This window comes from Diprion similis, chromosome 11 (genome assembly GCF_021155765.1).
Source record: "Diprion similis isolate iyDipSimi1 chromosome 11, iyDipSimi1.1, whole genome shotgun sequence".
NCBI lineage: Eukaryota > Metazoa > Arthropoda > Insecta > Hymenoptera > Diprionidae > Diprion > Diprion similis.
Window position 1 is genome coordinate 3,126,173 of NC_060115.1, and position 26,851 is coordinate 3,153,023.

General features: G+C 38.2%; 2 protein-coding genes across 11 annotated transcripts; one reads left to right on the forward strand and one right to left on the reverse strand.

The window, feature by feature from the left end:
- Positions 1-220: 220 nt before the first annotated feature.
- On the forward strand, positions 221-26,306 carry LOC124412628. Of its 6 annotated transcripts, none has more exons than XM_046892657.1 (9): positions 221-291; positions 20,390-20,612; positions 20,709-20,812; positions 20,899-21,090; positions 21,184-21,329; positions 21,430-21,556; positions 21,648-22,097; positions 22,272-23,703; positions 23,785-26,306. In XM_046892657.1, the coding sequence occupies exons 2-9, from the start codon at positions 20,444-20,446 to the stop codon at positions 25,290-25,292; spliced, it is 4,128 nt and encodes a 1,375-aa protein (XP_046748613.1). In that variant the 5' UTR covers positions 221-291; positions 20,390-20,443; the 3' UTR covers positions 25,293-26,306. The 6 variants fall into 6 exon arrangements, with proteins under 6 accessions (XP_046748613.1, XP_046748615.1, XP_046748611.1 ...); XM_046892659.1 differs by having other exon boundaries at positions 274-291; positions 20,393-20,612; XM_046892655.1 differs by lacking the exon at positions 221-291 and adding an exon at positions 10,016-10,225.
- LOC124412630 (alpha-N-acetylgalactosaminidase) lies at positions 733-7,453 on the reverse strand. Of its 5 annotated transcripts, none has more exons than XM_046892664.1 (8): positions 7,139-7,453; positions 3,832-3,993; positions 2,837-3,011; positions 2,349-2,523; positions 2,171-2,265; positions 1,513-1,872; positions 1,257-1,421; positions 733-1,127 (listed from the first exon to the last, which is right to left on the reverse strand). In XM_046892664.1, the coding sequence occupies exons 2-8, from the start codon at positions 3,990-3,992 to the stop codon at positions 939-941; spliced, it is 1,320 nt and encodes a 439-aa protein (XP_046748620.1). In that variant the 5' UTR covers position 3,993; positions 7,139-7,453; the 3' UTR covers positions 733-938. The 5 variants fall into 5 exon arrangements, with proteins under 5 accessions (XP_046748620.1, XP_046748621.1, XP_046748622.1 ...); XM_046892665.1 differs by lacking the exon at positions 7,139-7,453 and adding an exon at positions 4,908-5,042; XM_046892666.1 differs by lacking the exon at positions 7,139-7,453 and adding an exon at positions 4,869-4,885.
- Positions 26,307-26,851: the final 545 nt, after the last annotated feature.

The window sequence follows — 26,851 nt, forward strand, 5'->3', positions numbered from 1 at the left end:
ATACTAACTGTTGCTGCATATCTTAACATACGCTCGGGGTGAAAATTGCCGCAGATTTTGCGCTGCTATGATTCATTATCACGTACATACGTCAAGTGCTAATCGCAATCGTCCGTTTCGGTGAACGAATCCTTTCAAGATAGAGCAAATGGCGCCAAAAAGATGTCATTATTCATCGCAAGGGATGTCAAATATTGAATAAATTCAGTGTCCACCACGGAAATATGAAGTCGGAACGGATTTACTCCAGCTAGGTGTTCAGGGTGGACTTTCCGTCACGATGCATCATGGGTGAGTGATTATGACTTCATATTACTTAATCTCTGTGACATTTATCTTTTCCTAAATAACATATAAATGACACCGTGTAACAGAGCCAGTTGCAAGGGTGTATGCGTGTGAGAAAAATTGACCGACATCTGGTTAGTATGCATTTTGCAATACCGCCATGAGATCTGACATACCGATGCACCTGTAGTTACTTTTTGGAGAAAGTAGTGTAGAATAACTCTTGGCCGATCTCTGTATTTACCCTTTGCATTTGTAAATCACTAAGCCCCCCCCCCCCCCCCCCCCCGATCTTAGGATCATAAGATGCAAAAGGATACACATTATTAGCTTAACTTAGCGTGATTAGGTGAAACTGGAAATTGCAACCTTGATTGTTTTTTCTGGGCCTGAATGTTTCGGACTATAATGATTGATTTTTGTTCTTCTCCCTATAAAAATCTTTATTAGATCAGGAATAGTTTTTTGGTCCGAATTGGAGATACTTAAAATATTACAAAAATATCAGAGTAATTAAAAAATGTATTTATGTATATAAACTTTATCTCACTTGGTGTAAATATTCTTAAATTCATGGTAACGTTTCCTACTTGAAAACTAAGATCTAATATTGTAATAATTAGTATTATCTAATTTTTAATTGTTTTTCATCACTGGAAGCTATTTTGATTGACTTTGAAAACTTGGTTCAGAACCGGAAAGGGGGTGTAATTATTTCGGGTGTACGCAGTTTCCAAATCTACATCAGCACGTAGAATTACAACTCCCGAGGGGTTCACTTTAACTTTGATTTTTGTTTGGGGCGTCAGTATTCCATAATCAACGTCCTCGTATAGATCCTGAAATCATAAATAATTACATATTGGTAAAGCAGAACATTATTTCACCGTAAAGTAGAATCGGTTGAACACAGAAACAACATCAAGTTATTAATCCTGAAATGAAGCTGGATGCATGATGAAACCTACCTCTACTCTGTAACCTGCGGGATATGCTAGTCCAAGTTCCTTCAACGTTACAGAGACGTCTGATGGGGTACCGTCAGTTCGCCGATTAATGAATGCAATAGCATAGGAATAGTAGTTCTGGTAAGTTGGACTAATAGGTCTTGCCCAGATTTCGATGCCTTTGTGCTGGAAAAGTGTAAACATCTTAGCTCTAGCTTTGTACACCTTAAACTGAAAACAATCGAAAATGTGCGCTGCTGCGACACGAAGAACTTACCTTATAAATTCTTCGGCCCTGAATTCCCAAGGGATCTTGATCAACGGCTATTATTTTCTTGTTTTGTAAAATTGCTTTGTATTCTGGTCTAATTGTCCTAAGATCTACTGACATGAATAGCGGCGCAGCTAGTATAGCCCACAAGGCCATTTGCGTTTTACTTTGTTCGTAGCTAAGCCCAAAGTTACCGACTATCAGCATGTCTGGGTCGTTCCAGTGCCCTGGTCCAGCATTTGGTGAAATTTCATCTTGGTTGTCGCCAAAATAATCCATTATACTCTCAATACTTGCCCATGAATCTTGAATATCACCGAAATTTCTCCACAGATTACAGGTATCCGATATAAGACTGAAGTTTGGCTGAAAATCAAAACAATCAAACATTTTTTATGTATATCAAAGTCTAGGTATTTTTCAGTGGAATGCACCTTTTGAAATGGGGAAGGCTTTGAAGAAAAACTCATAAAGAACTAAACCTGCAACCCCCCCCCCCCAATTTTTTAAATGCACAGGATCATTTATTCATGGCTGAACACAAGCGCAACTGACGTAGTTGTTCTACGTGGTATCTGCATAAACAGCTCTCTCTTACCCGAGTCTCGTGTTTAGCAACTAGTAAATGCCCCTATATAATATGAGTAATAAAAATATAACAAACCTTCATGCCGGCAAAAGTTTGATAGACAGGCCAGCTACACGAGTATACCATAGGTCTTCCCGTTCGGTTCAAGTAGTATCCAAATTCAGAATATCCTGAAATATGATTTATTAGTTGAATGTTCTTCATTTCTAAGCAGAAAATATACCCGAGTTCAAATGATAATATGAATTTGTACCTTTATCCATGTCTGATGGATGGGCATAGCAACCATCTAGTTTTACGTAATCAACATCCCATGATGCAATAAGTGCAGCATCTTCTTCTAAGTGACCCAAAACACCTGGATAACCGCCACAGGTGTAATTACCATAATCTTCATAAATGCCAAATTTCAATCCCTTGGAATGTACCTAAATAATTGTAATAGTGTCGTGGTTACGTGTGATTTACGAAACTTTACATGTTAAATTTTATACGTTTTTCTTTTTTTCTAGCATTTTATTTTATGGGCGCATCGTTAAAATAAGGTTTCGCAAATGGCAAGTTGCTACACGGCTTGGTGAATTGCAAAACATTTGAGAAATTCTATTTATTGTTAGTAAACAGTTTATGTAAACAGGTTTCCATCAAATACTGGAATGTATTTCCTCTTTGGTTCCCAGTTTCACTAATCACTGATAAATGATCTAGAATTCTATCTTAATATTCTTTCAAAATGCTTACATAATCAGCCAGATTCTTAATGCCATAAGGAAAACGTTGTCTATCAGGCTTAAGCTGACCATCAAAACCTCTCTCCCTTTCGAGCCAACAATCATCGATATTGATATACTGATATCCAAGTGCAGCGTACCCTTCTGCTATAACAATATCTGTCATTGTGCGGAAAAGGCCATCTCTGTAAATGAAATCCGGATACTTTAATACATAGTCGGTACATAAATATTGAATATTTTTCAATCTTTTACATTTACACTTGGGTTCGAGAATAGGAAATTTTTATTTTTTAATCCTGTCCATTATACGATATACTATACTGCAGTCTGTGTTGCTTGTGGTTAACATTAAAAAAGGACTGACAATGTTAAAACGCTTCTGGGGAATGTAAGACTTCATGCGTGGGATACTCGAAAACTCAGTTTCCTGAACCATGTAAGAGTTTTATAACACAACATTCGTTTTGTGGCACACTTTTATTACGCAATCAGCAACAGACGCAGCTATATTGCTCTGTGTGGTCCGAAGGTGCCAATATATGTAAATTTTAGCGAAAGTAGCATAACGTGTACACATATATGGAGTATCATGAGATTTGAAATGTCCTTACTATCCAGCGATTAAACTCGAAAAAACCAGCAATATAAATTGAATAACCCTTTTCTCTTATTTTATCAATTCAAGGTGATCTTTCAACAACGTAACTTTGCAACCTTGAGAAAATACTTTCATGTCACATCCAATGTGATCGTAATCACTATTAATAAGCAAAATTCCTCCAAAAACCCATGGAAATTTGTCACACTGGGAATATTCTTGCGTTGAATCATGACCAGCGATGAGAAAATGTGCTGCAACTTTAATAGCTTAATGGGATCTCTTGGTTTTTCGTTGCATTTTTGAACTTTGGAAATGTAATGTTTGTTAAAATTACCGAAAATCTGAGCATCGGGAGAATACATGATTTTTGTGAAGTTCGCAAAGTGTTGTAGTTAGCTTACCTGATGCAATTGTCGGGATCATTTTTGCAGTCTGTATTGCATCGAAACCTTTCCCAGGACAGCCAGCCCATAGGTGGGGTTCGGACAAGGCCATTTTCAAGTCCAGCCGCAAATCTTGCTATTAAAACCACTGCGCCCCATATCCAAACCGTCTGCACCATCCTGCGACACGAGTTTCAAATTATTGCTTCTAGTATAACAAAGCATCGGCAACGGGGCTTGAAAGATAGAGAAAACTTGTTCAAGCTCTTTTATATCCTGATATGAATAAGGGTGATAAGAACTTATGTGCACACGTCATCAAAACGGACGTATAAACGAGAGTTGAGTAAAACTCATGTCCACGTATGTGCAACACGGTACAAAGTTTCCACAAGACTGATCCGATATAACTGACTTCCAAGCCCAAGCATACTTTCACCCAATGCCCCATTTCATTTTTTACACACACGCATCTCCCCAAGACTCGTACGCCAAGACTTCCCTTCATATAGCTACTGTATCTCGGATTGACATTGCGATATAATTACGGACAAAAAAGCTATACCAACCCTTTTTTTCATTTTGTTTACCAGTGGAAGGACTTTAGAGGTCATGGCTACAGCTGACACGCCGCTTTGCACGAAATAGAGTGTAACAATCTTGGGAGAATTGGCAGATTAAGTAGGCATGTTTGCGCGAATAACAAAGAGACTAACAATAGAGACAAAGAAGAGAATGTGAGTAGAGTTATTGCTGTTCAACTATCGCCAATGCTCTTTCTTCTCACGACACTTGAACTTATTGTTGAACGGGAAGTTTAAAATTTGGTGAATTTTCTTCACGCTTTCAATGACGTTGAAAAATCGAATATTTCTCTTCTTCTTTTTTTTTTTCCTTATCGTTAATTTACGTAAACTCTGTCACTCTGGTCATATTGTTTGGTGGTTAGGCTAAAGTAGTTAGAGAAAGCTTGTACGACTGTCTTACTGAGTGAAAAATGAAAATTTACTTGAGACAAGACGAGTCTCGAAAAAAACTAATAGTCGTGAGCGTACCTATACTTTCCTTTCACGCGTAAATAAAATAAACCTCGCCTTTCGTCTACTATATTCGAATCAAGAAACCCTAGGCTGACAGCCTGGGAACACAAGAACACAACAGCAGACTACGTAAGCAGCTTACTCCGACCATAGATGATGTTTTTCGACATAGGAATGCAATCCATTGACAATTTTTTACCTCATCGTCAGTACGAAACTCGATAGCCTAAACTCGATTTGTCCGTAAATGTTTACCCGACGATAACGTAGAACGTGTGTTTTTACGGGTTATCGGAAGAATTTAATGACGACTAGACCTTGGATGATATGATCCTAGTTTCACTATATATATAAACTATTGACAAATACTTATACATTTCTGGAGCCTCGATTTATTTTTCACATACATATTTTTGCCTTCTTAGGCTCAAGAACATGCTTGTATTCAATGTTACATTTATTTCTTTTTCTTTTTTTTTGTTTCTTCTTTCATTTTTGTTTTATATCGAAAGTCTAGCTTGATCGGTTTCTAAGTCATTTATAATTTATGTTACCTCACTGAAGGTCAGTTCGATTATATATATGTATAATATATATTATAGATATATATGTGTATATTATGTATTAGTTGCATGAGCTGAATGTATATATTGTATATCGGTACGAAATCTGCAAGTATAAAGTGAAACTTTCGGTTTATGGATTGGTAAGCGGCTATTAAACATCACGGCCATATCGGTTGGTTGACGATGAATAATTAATTAAACGAACTAATACACTTGTAGAATTTATTTATGTGACATAGCTGTGCTCAACCGCTGTTACTGGCTGATCATCGTAATTTAAAATTTAATTTAATTCCTTGAATTCGCGATAAATATGTATGTATGTACTATTTATAAGATAGTTCGTTTATCTGTAACTGCAAGTTATGGAATTATAATTTAAGCTTGATTGCTGCGCGAATAAAAATAAGTTTATAGGGGTATAATTGGGATGAAAATAAAAAATTGAAAATTATAAATCTGTGTAGATAACAGCGACGCCTTTGAGTAGGTCGAAAAGCTTGATCAAATAAAATAACGTGTAATTTATAGTCGAATAGTACTAACGGATTGGTTAACCAACCCTGCACCTATCTGTTGGTGTATAGATACTGTTGTCTGTTTATTGATAATTTCATTTTTAAACAAATTGTCGTAGATGAATGAAATGGTGGGGTAATAATGTTTAATGTTCAAAAAAATAGATAGATTACGATATCGAATTTTGAAAAGTGCAAAAATCTATCTTTTTAATGTGTATTTTAAAATGTAGAATGTAGAAATAGACAAAACTCAAAAAATAAATAAGTATGGCATTTCATGGGAAAACCAAAATACAACATATGGTATCTTGGTCCAGTATTTTTCTAGTTATTCGTGAATATAAATTATACATAAAAATTTTTTAAACTGTATAATAAAGCTAGTTGTCGACTAGAGAAGCGGACCCGTATTACGGGGATGAAAGCAGGGTTGCATATTTTCAGGTGCAATTTTATTTGCATTTTGTTTTTTCTTGTCATAGTTCATCTCGAAACCTACGAAATGAGATGAAAAAATTTTCAGGTCTAGAACCTGTTAAAATAGAAAGTGGTAAGACAGAGATTTGGAAGATGTTTGATTAAAAAGTCCCCGCAATCCGGAAAAAATTGACTATTAAATTTCATTTGAAAACATTAATTATTATTGAAAATATGAGAAAAATCATTTTATTCTACTATTTCTTGTTTTTCACCGAAATATTTATAAGGTTCGTCGGATCCAAATGAAAGATATCTCATATTATTCATAAATGTATTTTTTTACAGATTGCCTGCGAGAAATTTTTTCTTCAGCTAATGAGTCGGTGAAAAGAAAAAATTAAATATTTACAAGCAATCGTTATAATTTCCTGATGGTTAACTCAAGGTTCATCGTTACATAAAAAAAATACGATATCGTTATTCAAAATCTAACTTGAACTGCAATTTTCAGTTAATTCATCTGCGAAAAAAATCAGGCATTGTTCATCAGAATCGGACAAGCAAGTATGAATTTTTTGAGTAAAAATTGGTAGAAAAATGTAGTAAAAAGATGTTTACGGTTAAAAATCAATGTTTTCATATTTTTCCGCGTGTCACGGTGGTGCATAACTGAAATTAATAATCCAAAAATATGTACACAGCAAGAGAGGAGAATTCGAACGCTTTTTTCTTTTTTTCTTTGTCACACTTGATGCGAATGCGAGGCTTAATGACTTACCTTCACTCGTGGATTGCAGTCTCTTTGACTGACAATAATGCAGGTAATGATAGAACTGCCGGTTCCGTAACTCTGGAGTGGTCAAAGATGTCGAATAGAGTTTAATATATACTGGAATTATTGCGTGTTTCATCAATTTTTATCTCATCTATCGTGCGTTGCTTCATTCAGATCAAACAGATACGATTTGATTTTTGTATTTCGAATCTTATCTTTCAAAAACTATGTCACTTGTGTGCATGTTGCAAACATTGTTATGTATCATTAAGCATTGTGAAATTATTTTCACAATATCTTTAGAATCCCCACCGCTGATTTGACAAGTTAAAAAAGAAAAATCTAGCTTTTTGAATTCAACAGTGTATGTATAACGGTTAGATAACGCAGCGCGCATTTGCCGTTGATAAATTATTATTCTTATTATTATTGTTTTTGTTATTATAATTAGTATTATTCCACCTCTTTCGAGTTATGTACTTCGGAATTCCTCCTGTATAACCGTGTGAAAAATTCTTTAATTCACTGCAATTCACATTCCTTTCGATTCATCACGAATAATAATTATTACGATGTTGAGATTTTTATTTTTTTTTTGTCAATTCTTATGCTTGAACTTTGAAAATATCTAGAGGTGTATGTTGATGGTGAACAGTGTCGATCTCGTGGGATGAAATATCCCACCTGCAATAGACAATTGACTTTAAAAAAGTCTGTCTTATACTGGGGAGTAACCGGCACCCACTACTACTCGCGGGCAGAGAGGCTGGCTCTGAAGGATCAGTGGGAGAGAATTAACTGCCAACTACTATTAGCACCAGGGTATACCCATAAGCTGTATACAATCGCCGCTATCCCGCGAAACTATGCCACTGGTAGAAATGTCAAGATTAGCCGAGCCAATAGCTGTTGAATATATTATTAGTCAATCGTACGTGTTACATACCGAAACATTCAAGAAAATTATACCTTTCGCCGTTAAATAATATCACTGATAATCTCATCGTCATTAGACAACTCAAAACTTACAGTATATATATTTATTTCATTTAAATTCTCGTTGAGACAATAATTCTCACAATATGAGTGCGGAAACTTAAGTTTACACAGGACTGGCGACCGTAATGTTCTAACTCCTGATTAACAATTTGGCAAAGTTATTGCAGATTTGATGTAACAATAGTAGCAACTATTTACCGTATTTTCTACTCTTCGCTCTTTGTACAGAATTAACAGCGCTATGGTGTTTGTTCGGGGCCAATTTCGTTTGGATTTATACCGCGTAATGGAGTCGTCAAAGTATGAACCTTTCTTTTTATATGTCTGCGTGAAAATTTCTACCCTTTTACCTAACTGTTCAATATTCTCCAGGGTAGTTAGTTATTATCGTTACCGTTACAATATGCTCCGTCCAAGCACTTGACATTATCAGACATAACAGTAGTACGCACGTATTACTGGATTTTAACTGATCCCATCAAGATCCATCGTCCACCACCTGAATGTCGAAAACATTACTTCTGATCTAACATCTTTATACCATCTTCTCGAATTGAAACTAATCGCATTCCAATCCGATGGATTATTGGTTACTATAGCTAATGATCGCCCCCACAAACTATAAGGTATCCATTTACTACCTCCGAGCCGGAATTCAGCCTCGTACCAATTTATCTTCTCTCTCTCTCTCTATCTCTCCCTGACTTTTCGTTTTTTACCTCCCATAATATCAGGAATCGTGATGATCGTTGATTGTAAGATTGGGATGTGAATGTAGCTGATATAACAAGCTATACATATAGGTACCCCGAAGTCCAGCGATTGAATGAAATGACGTAACACGGCCAGTAGGTAGGTATAAACTTGGCTCGTTATACCCAAGAATAAATTACGGTGTACGATGTCCCGGGTCCGTCTAATCTCCAATCCTACGTATGCCTGATGCGATAGGGATGTCAACACCTATAATCTGTGTATGTCTCATGTGCGTATATTTCACATATCGGATCACACCACTGGACGTACTCTGATTGCATAATAACAACAACAACAACAACAACAAAAACAATAATAATAACAACAAGTGACACGTATGTGGAGTACCGTTTGAAGTTCTCTCTGCGAAAATATGTGAAAGGTGCGAGAATATATGTCGCGTAGTTGTACTGCGTTACGAACTACGCTATATATTCCATATCCGTGCGCATGTGGTATACCTACGTAGGTCGGAGCTACATAAGTGTGGTATTCGTATGCGTAAACGGACGCTACGTCAGAGGGTAATACTATAGCTGGTCCCCGGATAGGCGATATCGACATCACCGAAACGTGAAGGATCAAATATAAGACAGGGAGTGAGAGGGGTGAGGATCACGGGTTGGGGTTGGGGTTGGGGGTTGGGGTGTATAAAACATCATATACAGAAGCGTAATGCGCCAGCCAACGGTGGCTCCGTCTCGCGGAGAGCTTTCAAATTGCAGTAGCAACCCTCGGAGCTTTATTCCCTGGTCGACTGATACGGGACCATCGGATAGACGGTGCGGGTTCTCCGTCACTCGGTCTGGAAAAGTTTAACGGAAAAATAAAATCGCCGATTAACCATCGGTGTAAATTCAATCGCATTCTCAATACCGGGACGGGCATAAATTTATCACAATTATCGCGCATCGTATATAATCGTGCAGCCAGCCACCCTCTTCATTCTTGGCTTACATATAATTAATACTTCGAGCGAAATATCCGTGCAGAATAAGAACTGTATAATATATTGCATTATGACATGTAATATAACGTATCGTACAGTTTATATGTATATATATATTCACATGTATGTATACCGTATACTTTATAATGTATAATATATATATATATACATATGTGTGCGTGTGTATGATACGTACATTAGCAGACGGAGAGCTGAATTATAAATCACATGAATAGTTATGGCGTTCGCCAAGATCGTTGAGACTGCGGTGGTAAGAAAAGTGAATCGTTGTCGTCGTCGTCGTTTCGGTAATTTTAATCCCAACTCTAAACGAAGCCATATCACGAAACAAAGATGAAGAGGCTGCACCCGCTGACATGATAAAGGTACGCCGTCTGCAAAATCACACCGTTTTTCCTTCCATATTTTATACTTATATCGAATTAATCGATCATCTGCACCCCTTACGAATTTCATTCCGATTCCCATCAGCGATTACGTCATTCATGCATGCATGCATTTAACCCTCTGTATATCCATATATGTGTACATATATCATGTATATATGCATGTATGTATATATAGGACCGTTCCGTTAAAGCTAACGATAAAAACGCGCGATACATTATCTCTAGCTTTTTCACAGAGACGAGAATAATTGCTGAAAGTATAACATCACGTACTTCTCAGGTTATACGTGTCCTAATCCTAAAACAATACTTCCTTCCTAACGCGGTGTCGACCGAATGATGTAATGCAACAATGCACGGTTAGCGAGCCAGAAGAGAGGCTCTCTCACGCAGAGATATAATCGCCAGCGTGTATACCTACAATACATTTTCCACTAAACAACACTATCCGAGAATTGTTGTAATTATATATATCCTCGGAACGAATTTCTGTGTAATAGTCACGCCGCGGCGCAAAGCGAAATCATTTTCATCACCGACACGCGATTGTCTTTTATACAGATATAATACAATACACACCAACGTTGGTCTTTCACGCTCCTGCTTACACTATCGGCAATAATTTATTTATGTATTTACAATGTAAAAAAAAATCTTTATTATAACACTGCATATACCTACTGTACAAAGGTAATCATCGTCATGCAGCCGATTCTTGCATACTCGTTTCAGTTTCTTAAAAATCCCCAGGATTCACGATGCTGCAGGTCTTAATATTAAATGTTACAACCTGTGAAATGTAGGCAAATAATATGATCATCATACGACACTATTGTATTCCATTCTATTCTCAGCAACTAGGCTAGGCAATCATATAGGCATTCGAAATACAAGAAGAGCATATTGGTAAAATAATGCGTATATATACTTGGATGCATGTATGTACTCGTATGTACTCGTACAATCTATATAGAAGCATAGTGTTTACTGTGCTTTATAAATAGGGCGGTATACGGAATGCGGATAAATCGATACGCGCTGCTTTCATTCATGGCGGCCACCCTTGCGCTGGCACGCTGCGAAGCTTCGGCTGTTCCTGTATCTACTGCTGTATCCATCCCCCTCACCCTCACCCATCCATTACAGGTATACCTCTATATATACACTTTTGCCCACGTCACCCGCACGTCGCCCACGCCGCCCCCGCATCGCCCCGTCACCGCTTCCCGGTCCTCCTCTCCCTCCATCCCTCCATCCCTCCATTCCTCCATCCCTCGACACTCTTTCAGGGAGCGCGCACATTTTTCGCCCTCCTATTTTCGGCACATTCACGTTGTAGATACGGACCTGTACGCATACATATATATGAACATAGGTATACGCGTTACACTACGAGGGCATCGATGCCAGCTGTTATGCAGAGGATTTTTGGTATTTCTTAAATTTTTTGGCAGTGCAGTTTTCAAGCAATATGGAGGAATAGCTACTTACTTTATACTCGTATTTTATATTAGTTTCTTTGCTTGTCGCGACGTTTAAACTGTGCACCTCGTTAATATTACGTCCGATCATTTCTCACTCGTACAAAATTCTGAAACTATAGGGAAGAGATGAGACAGCAAGATTTATTCTTTCAATATGGTTCACGTGTTACTTTTATTAAAAGAATTGAATGATAATTTCTACGACTCGTAGTGTATAATTTTTTCGCCGTACATTTTGTGTAGTTATAATTGTATTATTTATTTGTCGGAAAGTAATGGTGTAAATGTTGTCGTATTATACGTGTTTCGTGGAGAAAAATTTATCCTTCATTCAACATCCGTTGCGTCAGATTGGATGCTTGCCATATACTTGTACGGTATAGTATTCAGTTCTACGTACCAAACTCCACGAAAATACCTGTCGCGCTTGATATTTAGGTTTTACCATTAAATAATTAATTTATTACTAAATTACGCAATGAAAGACTACGAAAAATCCCTCTAAGTTGTATATTCTCTTTAATTACTCTCTAATAATTGTACGAAATACGACCAGTTATTGCCGCATGTACAACGTTAATAAAAATCCTCCAACCTGTCCCGGGCTGTGGTCTTATCGTGATTACCGATTACACACGTGCGTGTAAACGTCAATTATCTTTCGATCAGAAATCCTCTCTTTTATTTCAAGAAAAACTAATCGAAGATGAAAGGCGAATCAGAATTCGAAAGACTATTATACGCCCTCGAATATTATTATAAAAATTTATGGAACGATATTACAGCAACGTAACGTGGGCAGGAGGAAAAATATTCCTAGTTCTTGTTCCTCGAAGTAATATTATATTTCGCTGAATATTTTCAAGCCAATGATCGAGCCAACTCCAGAGGAGTTGCTCCTCCCGGAGAGCTCAGCCTCTTTCACTCACCTCTTGGCCTATTTTAGATATCGCGATGCACCCTTAGTCGCAGGTCAGAGGTTGCAGTTTACGCGACAAGTTATTGACCTGAAAGAGACATTCAAGCATGCACATCCGTACTAGCGGACAATCTGTTTTATCCCGTTGCCAAGATCTCTTGCTGCAGCTCTATATAAAATGCAAACCAATTCTTTGCATGCGTCGTGTGTGTCGAGATAATATTATATGTATTATACGTTCTTTTATACAAGCATCGTCGATATTGCGCAGCATCGTTGCTACGGATTTATTCATTTATAAATCATGTTATAATCGCATGACACGAGTGATCGTTGTCTTCTAAAGTTGTAGGTTTGCGTTCAATGGGAGCACAGAGAGCGAGTCTCGACGAGCGATTTATCTTCGAACCCGTTTCGCGCCAGAGAAAGTTGTGACGTGAATAAATTCCCGGTTCCACGTAATATTGATCATGCTTTTGCTTTCGTGCCGATTGCCGTATAATTTCGTTAATTCTGTAGCTCATCTTGTACAATATTTTTTCTACTCGTGATTGGAATCGAATTTATATTTTTCATACGTTGATCCAACTGTGGAAAGAAACGAGGATCAAGTAAGTAACGTTACTGTAACGATGCATGTTTAGGAAAAATCGTTACTTCACACCTCAAGGAATGTCTGAAATTTATCAAACCATATAAACAAACCATACTAGTATTTAAAAATCCGACTACTTAAAAGTTATTCTAAAATTGCGTAACAATGATTTTTCCTCCCATGATTCGTAACGTTACCTACTTCAGCGTCACAGAAAGAAGAGATCTCTACGATTAATAGCGATGGATCGTTACATAAATGACCTTGGTAAGTCCCACGTAGATATACAGGTCTCATATTTTTCGGAATTTATAAGAAAGCGGTACGCGGATCTACACGGCGATAACTCGTAAAACCCGATTTGACGGTTCGATCATTTTTTGTGTTCATTCTACCTCGTCGGCATCATTATCATACGAATACTTTTGATGATTCGATAAGCTGATCGTTCGAGATTCTCAAATTGAATAATAATAATCACAGAAGGTATAAGAGTTTTTAAGCTTAATTTTGTCGCGGTATTTTATACTCTCAACTTATTATGCCTGCGTATATCGGTTCGATGAATTTGGTAGTAGATTTTTGTGCCACCTGCATGGTTACGACCTCCGTACATTACGGTACAAACGTCGATGCAATTGATCGAAACGGTCCTTGAGACTCAAGTTTTCGTTCTTTCGACTACAAGTACAATTACAATAACTTGACCGTCTATCGTGCATGGGCCAAATGGTGCTTTGCAACTTCTCGGTGGTACTGCAAGGCCTGCACAGCACAGCACAGCACAGCAGAGTCAGGGACGAATTGAGGGTGAAGCATGAAACGACGCGGTGTGCGTAAAGCCGTGGTAAGTCAATTTTTACAAGGCGATCTGCGGCCGGGGAATTATTAGCTGCAGAGGTTGTCCTTACCATTGGCACGAAAGGAGAGTTTGCGACTTATAATATATACCGAGGACAAGGCTGTTTAAGCAACAACGCTTCAAGAATGTAACCCGAGATCTTGTCTCGCTGTATAACGTTTGTACCAACATTGAATTCGTTTTTTTTTTTTTACCGCACACTTATAGTAACTTTAATCCCATTTTTCCCCTTTTACTATTTAGGTTTCTAGGATGCAGCGTTAACCATAACCCTGCAGCTGCTGCCGCGTTATCTAGCACGCTGATTGTTTTTCCTCCGATGTCACACGGCTTCTTTGTCTTTCGCATTGTTTTTTTTTTTTTTTCTTTCTTTCTTTCTTTCTTTTTCTTTTTTTCTCTCCCGCCCATTTCGCTCCTCGCTATCAAGAACGCGTGTATGCAATGCATATTGAGATCACACCTGCACACGAGAATATCACGTTCGTGTACCCGCCGTGCCGTATCAAGTCAAATGACTGTAGGTAGAATCGAAAGAGCACTGCTTGTATAACTGCAACCTGTGCACAGTAATGCATTCGTTAATGTCTTATTATAAACTTCTTGCTAATTTTTTTTTCGGTCTGAAATAAAATGCGACTTTTATTCTATACGAATTATGTGAAAATGAATCCCATTTTCTCAACTTATTTTTAACTGCATCTACAGTCAAGGTCGAATTTATAGTATGAAGTTAAGTACTATTGTGCTGAGTCAACTTTTATAATAAGTTAGTACTGCAAGGTTTTTGAGGTTGCTGATTATGAATCTGAAATTAGATTTCAAATTTAATCAAATCCGGTCAAAAAACTCTATACAGTGGTTTTCGGGATCGCTGATTACAAATCTGAAGTCAAATTTCAAAGATTCAAATTGACGGTTGAAAAAATTCAAATCTCATTAAATACGGTCAAAAAATTCTGTGCAGGGGTTTTCGGGGTCGTTGATTGGATTTGACGTACTGAAGTTTCAAAATCTGATTTCAGATTCGTAATCAGCGACCCCAAAAACCCCTGCGTAGAGTTGTTTAATCGCATTCGATCAAATTTGAAGTTTTCATCCACCATATTGGATCCGCAAATGACTTTTCAAATGGACCGCTTTAATATTCTAAGTGCGGAATAGGAATTGGACCGCACTTAAGCGTAAATGCAGACTATAAATTCGAGCCTCATTGTCTCACGCAATTCGTATAGAATTGAACTCGAACTTTGTTTCGGACTGTTAACAAGTTTGTCAAAAGATTAAGGCATTGACGAATATTACTATATACATATAAAATCATGAAACGTGTATGCATAACGGCAAGTATTACGTAATCGAATAATCAAAGTATTCCGTGATCAGAAGAAGCGTTGCTTTACTGCAGAGCTGTCGATCCGCTAATTTTCAACAACTTTATGCTTTCAAAGATCACCGGAGTGAAGTACGTTGCTCTTCCCCCTCCTTTAATCTTGATTGACATTCCTTGTAACCGGCTCTTTTTCAAAGATTCTCCGCATTGCATTTAATATCGCGCGAAAAAATTTATTACAAATAGTAATCAATTTTTTTCACTTTACAACGATATAACTTCATGGACAGAACTTTTTCTACCGATGCAGATTCGCTTATCCTGAAACCTTTTAGGCGGCACTCTTTCTTTTTTGCATCTAATTATGTCCGAAAAAACGCCGAAATTTTCTTAAAGGGTTACACATATCGAATGTCCGGTAGATTCGTAACGTAAGTATATGTATATATATATATATATACTTGGACTTGTAGCCGCGGGGTTGATACTTAAAATTTTCGTTGCAAATCCACCCCCCTCACCACCGTACTCCATGGCCCTCGGTTTTCATCGATCTACACGAGCCTAGTCGCCTCGTACCTGCCTCTGCAGTGCCCTAAATATTGCTTTAAGAGGTCTTCATTTTTTTCGTGCATCTACATGCTGCGATTATGTAGTACCGTAGTCACTTTGAGACACGGACATTACAGACTCGGCTGTATGTATAAATGTTAAACGTATTACTGCACGTAGGTATACTTTTGAAGCCTTGAGATTGATTATAAAAAGTTGAGCTGGTTTTCTGTGGTAAAGCCTATCCATAAGAAGTGATCTCCCGTTTCTTAAAACGTCCGGCTCCCGGTCAGGGTTGAATGCTATTCTAGATTTTTTCCCCCTATTCTAATCTGTTCCGTTCGTGGCGTGCGTTTCTCTGTGCCTCAGCTTCTCTCTGCAAACTAGATTTAGATATTACAATCAGTTTTTTCTTTCGCCTCCCGTAACGCTGTATAAAAACAGATATAGCTGTATGGGTATTGTATTCTTTAACAGTATAAACTGAACGACATTCGATGCTTGAATCAATTCTGATTCGCCATGACGATAGGTGTATAAATTCACTTTTCATTTGTCATTTGAAAATTTTATAGATTACTATTTCAGAGGCTGAAACACTTTTCTTGACGGCTGCGGTCGATTTCTACGCCCATCTTTTTCAATATCGAGAAAAACGAAACGGAAGCACGGATTGTTCGCTTCGAAGACGAGGCAACACTCGACGACAGTGCATTATACCTGTGCGTCAAAGCGCAGGCTGGAGACTTGACATCTCATATTGTAAACTATGTTAAACTAGTCCATGGAAACTGGAGGTTCGGTCTGAAAGCAATATTGAGTAAATTCATCGCGCAGCCGCTGGCTGCTTTCGCTGTCTGCGGAGAGATGACGAGCCCTTTGATGCGTGGAGAACCGCCCTTCGTCAAAGTGCATCTCGTACCCGCAGTTCCAGTGGACCGAGTATCATCAGCCATGTTCGCCACTCAGGCACGCGGCATTAAAGTTGCATTGCCGTATCGGTGCTGCCTCTTCGACGTGTCGGATTAGCCAGCGAGCTTGCACTTAATTTCCACAACACTGACGACTCTATTTCTGAACAAGTCTCATCTGTTGCGCGCGTTTAATCCCGATAGTTACGCCAGCCATTTCTGTCCGCATTATTTTCGGACTCGTCCATCGATTTTCTTCTTTCTTCAAATTTTATCCATATATATTCTTATGTCACACACCCATGGACAAGGACGTGGTTGACCTCATCATCTTTCTCGATGTTTGCCGGCTTTACTTACAAGCCAAAAAGAGGACCAAGAACGTAGGAACGCTCTGGGCTATCCTCACTTTTATTCGCACCGAAAATCCCGTTTCCTTTTTACGCTGGTGCCAAGCCTACAACGTACCTTACTTGATGTACCGCAAAAATATTGCGAGACGACGGCTCTCCGGTACCGAAAGCAACACCCTGAATCTAACGAATCTTCTACGAATTTTACAACGATTGTTTTACTGCCGGTGTCTTCAGCCTCCCGTAGTATCTAGCTGGGAGTTTGAGTAGCCCTCGGTGGCTGCTGCTTGTCGCTTCCAATCAAGTAACGAATTGGGTAAGAAGAGAAAGAGTTAATATGAGTGGAGAAATAAACCTCATACTTGCATTCCAATGATTGCTTCAACTCTTGGTAAATTATTTTTTATCATCCAACGGGTAAGTATTCATTCCTGCTGTTCTTGCTTCTTGGGAAGTGTGTTCAGCAGTTTTGAACTTTTTATCTGCGTCTGTTTGTTCGCGATATGAGTAATCGGTTTGTCATTTATTTTACCGATTTCTGCGACTCCGTTTTATGGCGAATGGAACGCATGCAAGTGAGTAAAGTGTTTCTTGGAATATCACAGTAGTTTTACGACGTTGAGGTCTGCAGGATTCATGTATAGGGGACCAGATATAACGAAACTTTATGATTTAGCCAATGAGTCGTATTATTTTATTTACATTTGTTCGAAAAATAACTCGAGAGTAAGAAAAAGCTCAAAACTGCGCTAAAAAAATCGAAAAGAAGAAAAATCGTCTGCCATTCAAACAAGTCAATTAACGTTCGGGTATTTCCCATTCTTCTTTACCAGTACAGGTATTATACGTTTACAGAAGTTCTCGAAGTTAATGTAACGTGGAGCATCGTCTACGTAGGTACACGCATACCGCGTAGTAAGCAAAAATTTTTATTTTCGCGAATAAAATTGTACACGTCGCGAGTATTTTACTTGGAAAAGAATGAATAAAACCATTACAATTCATTCGTATAACGGCGACTTGCATGATTCACCCGAATAATGAAACACTTTTCGAGTTGGTCATAAAACTGCAGGTTTATGTTACCCACAAAAATAACTCGAGTGTCTATAATCCGTAGAAAATTAAAATATGGAGCTTTTGAACGTGCAAAGCTTAGATCCAATTACTAAAATTTTATCGCGCTGATGTACAGAATTTGGTGAAACTGCTGTGCTTATAATGCATGTCGTAATAAGTTTTCGAATAATAGTGAAATCGGTTGAACGTCTACGTTATTGTTATGTTTTGATTAAAAAATATTTGGATCAATGCACGCTATCTACTCGGAACGGTACATACAACAGGCTTGATATACTTTATCTGATCATTTCTATTCGGGTTACTCAACCGCGCCATGTCAATGATCATTGTCTCTTACAGAGATATCGATATATATTTAGCGACAACGTTCAGCCAAGCTTACGAAGATTCTATATTCAAGACTTTATTCAACATCCAGTATTCCTCGAAGTTGAATAACGACCCTTCGTTCGATCCTCGCATATAATACTAAGATTATTTTATCTTGACGAGGTTGAAGTTATAGTAACGTACCGTTATAATCGTAACGAAACATTGGAGAAAAAATAACTATTTTCTTAATTTTAGAATGATTATTATTAAGGAACTAAGATTTCGAAACATGAGTGTGTAATTTTCTTTTATTACGGTTCACTGAATTTCAATAACTTCAATATAAGATACATCTTGTCCAAATGTGCAAAAATTACAGAACAACCGTCACTTCCACGGTCGTTAGATACTGCGCGCGAGAAATGACAATTCAAAACGAATCGCCCTTACGCAATATCCGCAACTCGCCAAAGCTGCTGGCCTTTGATTCTCTGCACAGCAACCCAGTTCCGGGACCGGACCGCCTTAATCTCGATGAGTTATTTACATTAGGTACATGTATGTGGCGGGGTATAAAGTGTAGAGTACAAAAAATTGATTTTTCTGAGAAGTTATTCTCTTTTGTAATCTTCGTACACACTAAGAGAGAATAAATTTTCAGACAAATTAATTTTTTTACGTCCAGATCATTCGTTGATAATTGATGGATTGGCCCATATGAACTTATACGGGATTAACCCAACAGTCGAAGAGAATGGAGAAATTGTTTTCTGATTTTTTTACAAAAAACTTTTCACTCAAAAACGATCTGCAATGGCGCTTACGGTTACCGATTACGCCTCGGCGACCGGATCTGCGATACGTTTCTATAATCTGGTATCGCCTGCTTATCCAGATTCTATGTATTTATCAATATACTATGGTTACTATATTATGATACTATACCTCCATTCCGCAAACAATATATCATTTGTTTGGGCCAGACCATAGCCGCGCGCGGGGCCTTGAGACTTTACTTTTCAAATTGCCGACAGGTAAGGCTATACGTGCAGGCCCTCTGCGAGGAGTACGCGTTGAGTTTGTCAGATTTGCCGTTAATTGCGCAACTATTTTTTACATACTTGGTCGGGTATCACCTCTCGCTTGTTGCGTGCTGCCCTGGAGACTGCCGAGTAAATCCGGAACTTATTGTCAGTTCCTTGACCCCCGATTATTATTTCTTCGCATCCTCCACCACCTTACATACATATATGCCATATATGGGAATCAATTAATTAACACTGATATGATTTTTACTTCGGGCTAAACTATGGACAGGAGACCAGAAAATAACGTTCCGGGAGAATTCATAATATGAACAAATGCTCTGAATGCAATCTACATATACGCTTATAATTTATACACACCTTATATATACTTTATGCGGAATTCCTAAATCGACAATAAATTCTCTGCACATAATGCGTATGGAGTACAGATTTTACGATTCATTTTACTCGTCCTTCGATAAATCCACTCCTAGGACTTCCAAAGAGATCGAATACTCAAGGGTAGAAGGTGTTAGGGACTGGTGTGTAGGAACATATTATCTGACACAATTTTCATGACTCCTTTGATTCAGCTATTTAAAATATCTACGAACATTCAAACTTGTCTGTGGACATCCTTACAAGAAATATTGCCAAATTGTCAAATGGATTACAATTATGAATGCAATATGTTGCCTATTTTTGTTACAGCAGTAATGCCAAGAGTGTGGATGTGGGTAAGAAGCCGTCATCTTAACGAGAGGGATGTCTGAAAGTGACGGAGAGCAGACAGCTAGGTCTGTGGCCTTGGAGCAAGCATATGTCCATGAAGTGTACGAGCAATGCGCCGAGAAGACTGCCCAGAGTCGACATTGGCCTCGTATATATCAGTTTCTTGAAGAGCTTGAGCCTGGGGCCCTTGTATGTGACGTTGGTGAGTAAAGACAAGAAGGGGTTTCCTTCCTTAGCGTCAGAACTGAGAAGATGCAGTTGCCTGCAAATTATGATATCCCATATATTTTTGCCTCAGGTTGTGGCAATGGGAAGTATTTGAGCGTCAACCAGAGTATATTCAAAGTTGGAGCAGACAGGTGCAAACATCTGACAGACATTGCACGAGAAAAAGAAAATGAGGTATGTTCTGTACTACCGGAGTATATACCGCAGACATAACCAGAGTTATGGAATTGCACATCACATATTTTGAATTCAAATTGCAGGTCTTGATTTGTGATAATCTGTCGTTACCTTTTCGTGATGACAGCTTTGACGCAGTTCTATCCATTGCTGTTGTTCATCATTTTGCAACAACTGAGCGGCGAGTTCATGCGCTTAAAGAATTGGCAAGAGTATTACGAATTGGAGGACGGTTGGTAATATCTGTCTGGGCTATGGAACAACGACACAGAAAGGTGAATCGAGAACTATATAACATTCAAGCGATAAGGTAGCATTTTTCGTTGGTAGTCTTGACACATTTTACAATGTAATGTTTATTTCGCCAGTTTGAGTCACAAGATGTGTTGATTCCGTGGCCCAAAGCCTACTGTCTTAACTCGTTTTCGAATGGAAATACATATTCGGGAATTCCGTATGCTGATGAAATACAACACAACCAGATAGTTCCAAAGGATTTTCTAACATCCAAGAGGTACTTCTTACTGCTTACAACACTGAATGTTTTCAGACTATGATGAAATCATATGTGGTATGTGAACTGTAAAAATATTTGGAAGTGTAATCATTTTCAGAAATAGTCGGAAAAAGTATGGAACCAAAGGTTACTGGATCGATCCAGTGCTAAGCCCATCACCCTCAACCAGCAGTCTCTCTAGTCCAAATGAAACATGCTACAGTTTTGTGCGCAGAGCCTTGCAGGTGATTCATTACTCATTTAGTTTCTGAAAACAGGACCTTACGTTTTGGCAGTTGTTTTTATAGACGCTAATCACTGACGTTTGATATTCAGAAATTGGCAGGAGGTAAGCGGAATAGCCCTGGAAGTCGGCCTTGGTTTTTAGAGACTTGGAGCCAAAGTGGAGGAAAAGAGAAACGACATATACGTCAGGAATATGATAGTGGAGATGTGGACGACTTGCCAATAGAATTACGCCGACTTGAGGACTTGAATGCAACACTCAACAAATATCCTGACACCTTGAGTGTCAAGTCAAAAAGCCTAGGGGATATTCTGGAAATACAACGACTCAACCTAGTGAGATCCCGCTCTAGTATACCTGGTCTCTGCTCTACGCTAACATCTGATTCGTTCTTAAATGAAACGGCTGAAACTCCACCCCTTACCAACGCAAAGCCTAAGCTTGTGAAGCAAAAGTCTCATTTCATAGAAGATGTATGTGTAGAAATTTCTGAAAACACTGCCATTCAAGAACTCATCAAGGACCTTCCAGATTTTCAGGTGAATTCAGATCTTCTTTCAAATCAGATGTGCCAGTATTATTATTATATTGATTTATCATTTTTATCACTGTGTTGATACCTCGTCATATAGCCTGCAAACCTTTATCATTGGTAATAATACATGGTTTCGAAACAAAGGCTGCTTCCAACTCAATCTTGCTTCTCATTCCAGACTGTACAAAGGTTCCCTGTAAAACGTGGAAATGTACAGAAACAGAGCTCTCTGAATGAGGAGTTGATGTCTATTGATCGACTGAAGGAAAAGGAAAAAGTGCGAAGGAACATAATGAAACAAGCTTCGCTAAACGAGGAGATAATATGTAATCGAAAAGCATTCGAGGCATTCAAGGATTCGATTTATTCTGCGAATGCTACAAAACGATTCCAACTATTGAAAAGTGGCCTTACAAATAGAATAAAACAGTCAACCACGAATATAGAAAAGGTGTCTGGTATGTCAATTAAAAACGGATTTGTCAAAATGATCCAAGGCTGGACATCTGCTGAAAACGAAGAGGAAACAAGCTGCAGTACGATGATACCCTGTGAGCCGGTATCGCCGAAAATAAAACCCACCGAGAAATTTACGACGACAATAAAAAAAGATGCGGAAATAATCGAGAGACGATTGTCGCGCGAAGATGGATCGGATTCATCTAAGGACAGCAGTTTGCAGAGTGACACTAGCGTTGATTCGGAAGACAGTTTTGCTTCGGTTATTTACGTGCCAAAACACGACTTGTCATCGATTATTGATGCAATCTCGGCACCTCCTGGTTGTCAGTTAAGCGCTATGTCTGCTCCGCCTTCACCACGAGTGAAACATCCACCTGATTTAATGGGACCACGATTGAAACTGATTCCGATATCACCGCTGCTTAAACAATTTCCTGCCACCAGCAAGTCGTTGCCACCGACAAGCCCACCTGGACTATCTCCTCGTACGCTAAACTCAATACCACCTAGGAAATTTTTTAGCGCTTTTTCTAGTAGTCGTCAAAGTTCTATATTTGATAAACTGATTTCTGCTGATGAGACCGACTTCAATTCTAGCAATCAACAAAAAATTACCGACTCTCAAAGCTCGGAGCTACTTGATCCACCCAGTGTTTCTACGGATTCTACAATAGAAAAACACAGCCCTGCAAAGCAAGTATCACCGACTCAAGTAGAGAAAGAGCCAATGTCGCAAGCAACGAACACTAAGAATGTCGTCTCATTGGACGAAGCCCTTCTGGTCCCAGTACCCAAGGAAGCCTCGATGCCACAACCTAAGATGATATCTGAGAAATCCAGTACAGAATCTATCAACGAGGAAGAAAGTCGTAAACTAAGATTGAATCAAATAAAGGAACTCCTTAAACAGAAACCAGGCTTTGCGACTAGATGTGCCAAGCCGTCGTTCCCGTTGGTCCGACGTGCCTCAGCGGCTGCTCCTGGTCGCTTAGAAACAGTTACTAGGCCCTTGCCGAGACTCTTGTCTTTAGAACTATTTAATCCGGAAACAGATGACTTGGATAGCGACTCAAGTGGGGTATCGTCTCCTGAATCCGTCGGCTCTGTAATCAGCGTAATATCAGATGAGCGTTTCACGACAGTTAAAGGTATAGTGAAATTTTGTGAAGTCTTAATACCATACATTTCGTTATGGTCTATTAATGAGCAATCCTTTGGTTGATTTTCAGATAACGTTAAATTGGATGGTGATGGACAAGAGATGTCGCAAAATCCAAATGAAAGGCGTCCATCTTTGGTGGTAAGGCATTCCGAATTTAGTCATTTAGATAACAACAGTGCATACGAATTATTGACACCCAGAAGCTTGAGCGAATCATCGACGGAAGTGTCATTAGCATCGTCGCAATCGATTAGACTTTTAGAAGCAGCAGCCAATGTTGCCAGTTCTCTTGAGAATGCTGTAGAAACGGCAATCCAAGCGAAACCGCGTAGTAACATGTACACATCAAAACCACAAAAACACACAACTTCGGATGATTCATTGAAGTTTACAAATTCGTGGCGAAGTGACGGTGCCTCTCCTTCGGAGCTACAAGAGTTATTGGATGACTCAAAACCGAATTCCCTCTTGCCGGAGGCAAAGACGTGGGACGAAGAATGCCGCCAACATTTGATCGACTTTACTGAAAAATTGAATGAAAACCTCATCCATGACATTGACAAATATTGCCAAAAAACTGAACTGGAATTCAGCCAGGATCCAAAACCGAAACGGATCGACTTGGATGTGTGTGTGGCGAACTTGGAACCTAAAGTCGTTAATTCCTTTATAATTGATTCGTATATACCTCAATACGAACAGCTGCCAGGCAACGAAAAATTGGCAACTTGTAAATATAGCGAAGTAGTAGACACCAATGCCTGGTTAAATAAGTGTACAAACGATATGGAGATTTCAAAAACTGACAATAAGCCAAGCGATAATTTGCTTGGGCTAGAATGCTCAAACGCAGACATAAGTAGTAAAAGTGTAATTAATAATGTACTTATTGAGAGAGGCAATTCCGAGGATATTATGGATTTTGTTTTGGTTTCAAATACTAGAAAATATACCGTTCGAGAGAAGAATGAAATCGAAGATACATTCAGGGGACAAGACGCTACTGAAATACAGTCCCAGGGCGGTGCTACCAGCTTTGTCGAAGAAATTGAAGAAAAGGCACGTTTAAGATTTGGAAATTCGATCGAGTCAAGTGACATTGGAGATTCCATAGAAAACACTACCAGTCTTAGCGATTTCAGTCAAACCGAATCGTTTCGGGAATCTGTAGCAATGGAAAAAACTCACAATGGTAGTACAGCATCTCTCGGATCTTGCAATACCGAGTGTAAAAGTAAAAATGCCAAGAGTAAACTTCAGCCCGAATTACGTTCGGCTTCGGAAGAGATTAGCTCCCGTCCTCCGATGGTTAGGCAACAGGCGTCTGTTAATTCAGAATGTATAGTATCTGCGACTAGTAATGGAACTTTAACTGGTTCTTCTTCGCAAGAGTCATTGCCATCTGATCATGGAGGCGGAGCCATAACGTATCACCAGTACTATCATGTTTTCAGAGAAGGAGAGTTGGACCAACTAATTAATAAATATGTTGAAAATTTACATATTATTTCATCCTACTACGACCACGCGAGTTGGTGCATAGTTGCAGAGAAAGTGCAAGTCTGGACTATATGACTCACCGCTACTTGCCAATATCAAATTACCAATTTTATATATTTTCTTGCTTTTTTAAGCTGTTCTTCTCATAATAATTACCTATTACAATGGCTTGTAAATATGTAAAATATAATGTTTCTGAACTAAGCGCACAGGCTGGTAGATAATTTGTATAGTAAATGACACTTTTAGTTATTAATATTTATATTATTTAAATGCTTGACCAATTTTGAATTTTTTTTATGGTACGTTTACAAATGTCGAAATGCTGATATCCTTTGTGCGTCATTAATTTATTATGTATTTCACCGTTCATCATTTCGAACTGATATTAGCAGCGTGATAGAAATATACCTTCGAAAAGTTCTTACCCGAAAATTGAAATAAAATGAACATAATAATCTGAGGCATCCGATGCAGTAATCGAAAAATGAACGATTTTTGAATTCTTGTTCTTGTTCCGATGTTTTTACAGTATAGTTTTTTTCAGTATGGAAGACTTGTGTTTCATGATAATGCAGTACATACTGTAAGCAGAAGTTATAGAACGAATGCCTAGATAGTGTTATAAGAATGCTACGAGTCTTTTTGTCTACATTCGATTGTTGACTTGTATTTGAAGAGCTCTAAACTACCTAAGAACATAAGTAAAAAAAAACCGTTTCACCCTGTAAATAAATATCCCTGTTCAAGAACTTAGACAATTTGTGAGATTAATCTATTAATGTTGTTTTACGTAAGCATCCGTCTAGCAATTGTCCGAATATACGAACTCCATCAAATTTACAAAAATCACTAACAATAATAATTAAATTAAAAAAATATATACATTAAAAATAGTGATAATAATAATAATGATAAAAAGTGGAAATGCTACTACTGTTAAAACACAATATCACGGTTTGTTGTACTCAATCTAGATCTCGCTACATACAAATAACAAAACAATATGATCGTATGTTTGTGAGATTTTCATAATTAATTCTCTGTACTGTCAATGATTTCACAATAATGCAAAAATTGTATAACTGATCATCTCTCATAATGTCTTACCTGCTTTGTTCCTTATCATGATAATCTAATCTCACTGAGAAATCACACGAACTAGATAGATGACATCGGATATTGTTCAAAATCGACAGTAGTTCTAAATAATCGATCGATCGATATGGTTCAGGATCCAGTGTCAGGAAAAAAATTTATCAATGGAATACCTTCGATATGATTTCCATATTCTTTTAAATGACACTGAATCAGTTGCAGTATTAAGCCTTCCAGTGTTATCGATAAGCTATCATGCACACCATTGCTGTCTATCAGGTGCTTTAAACCAATTGGCTTGTGTGAACATAAATTATTTGGCATTCAATCTGTATTCATTTAGTTCTTGAGCTTTATAGGGCGAGATGGTATGCGGCAAGGAACATGTTAAATTGAGCAGGACCTTCATCTCGTAAGCGAATAAGGTTTTAAGGGGGTATTCTGGTCTAGAGGTCTAAATTTTAGGCATTTTCTAAGCGAGATAAAAAAGAAATAAAAAACATTTTTACCATCCATCTTTTTACAAGACCTTTATT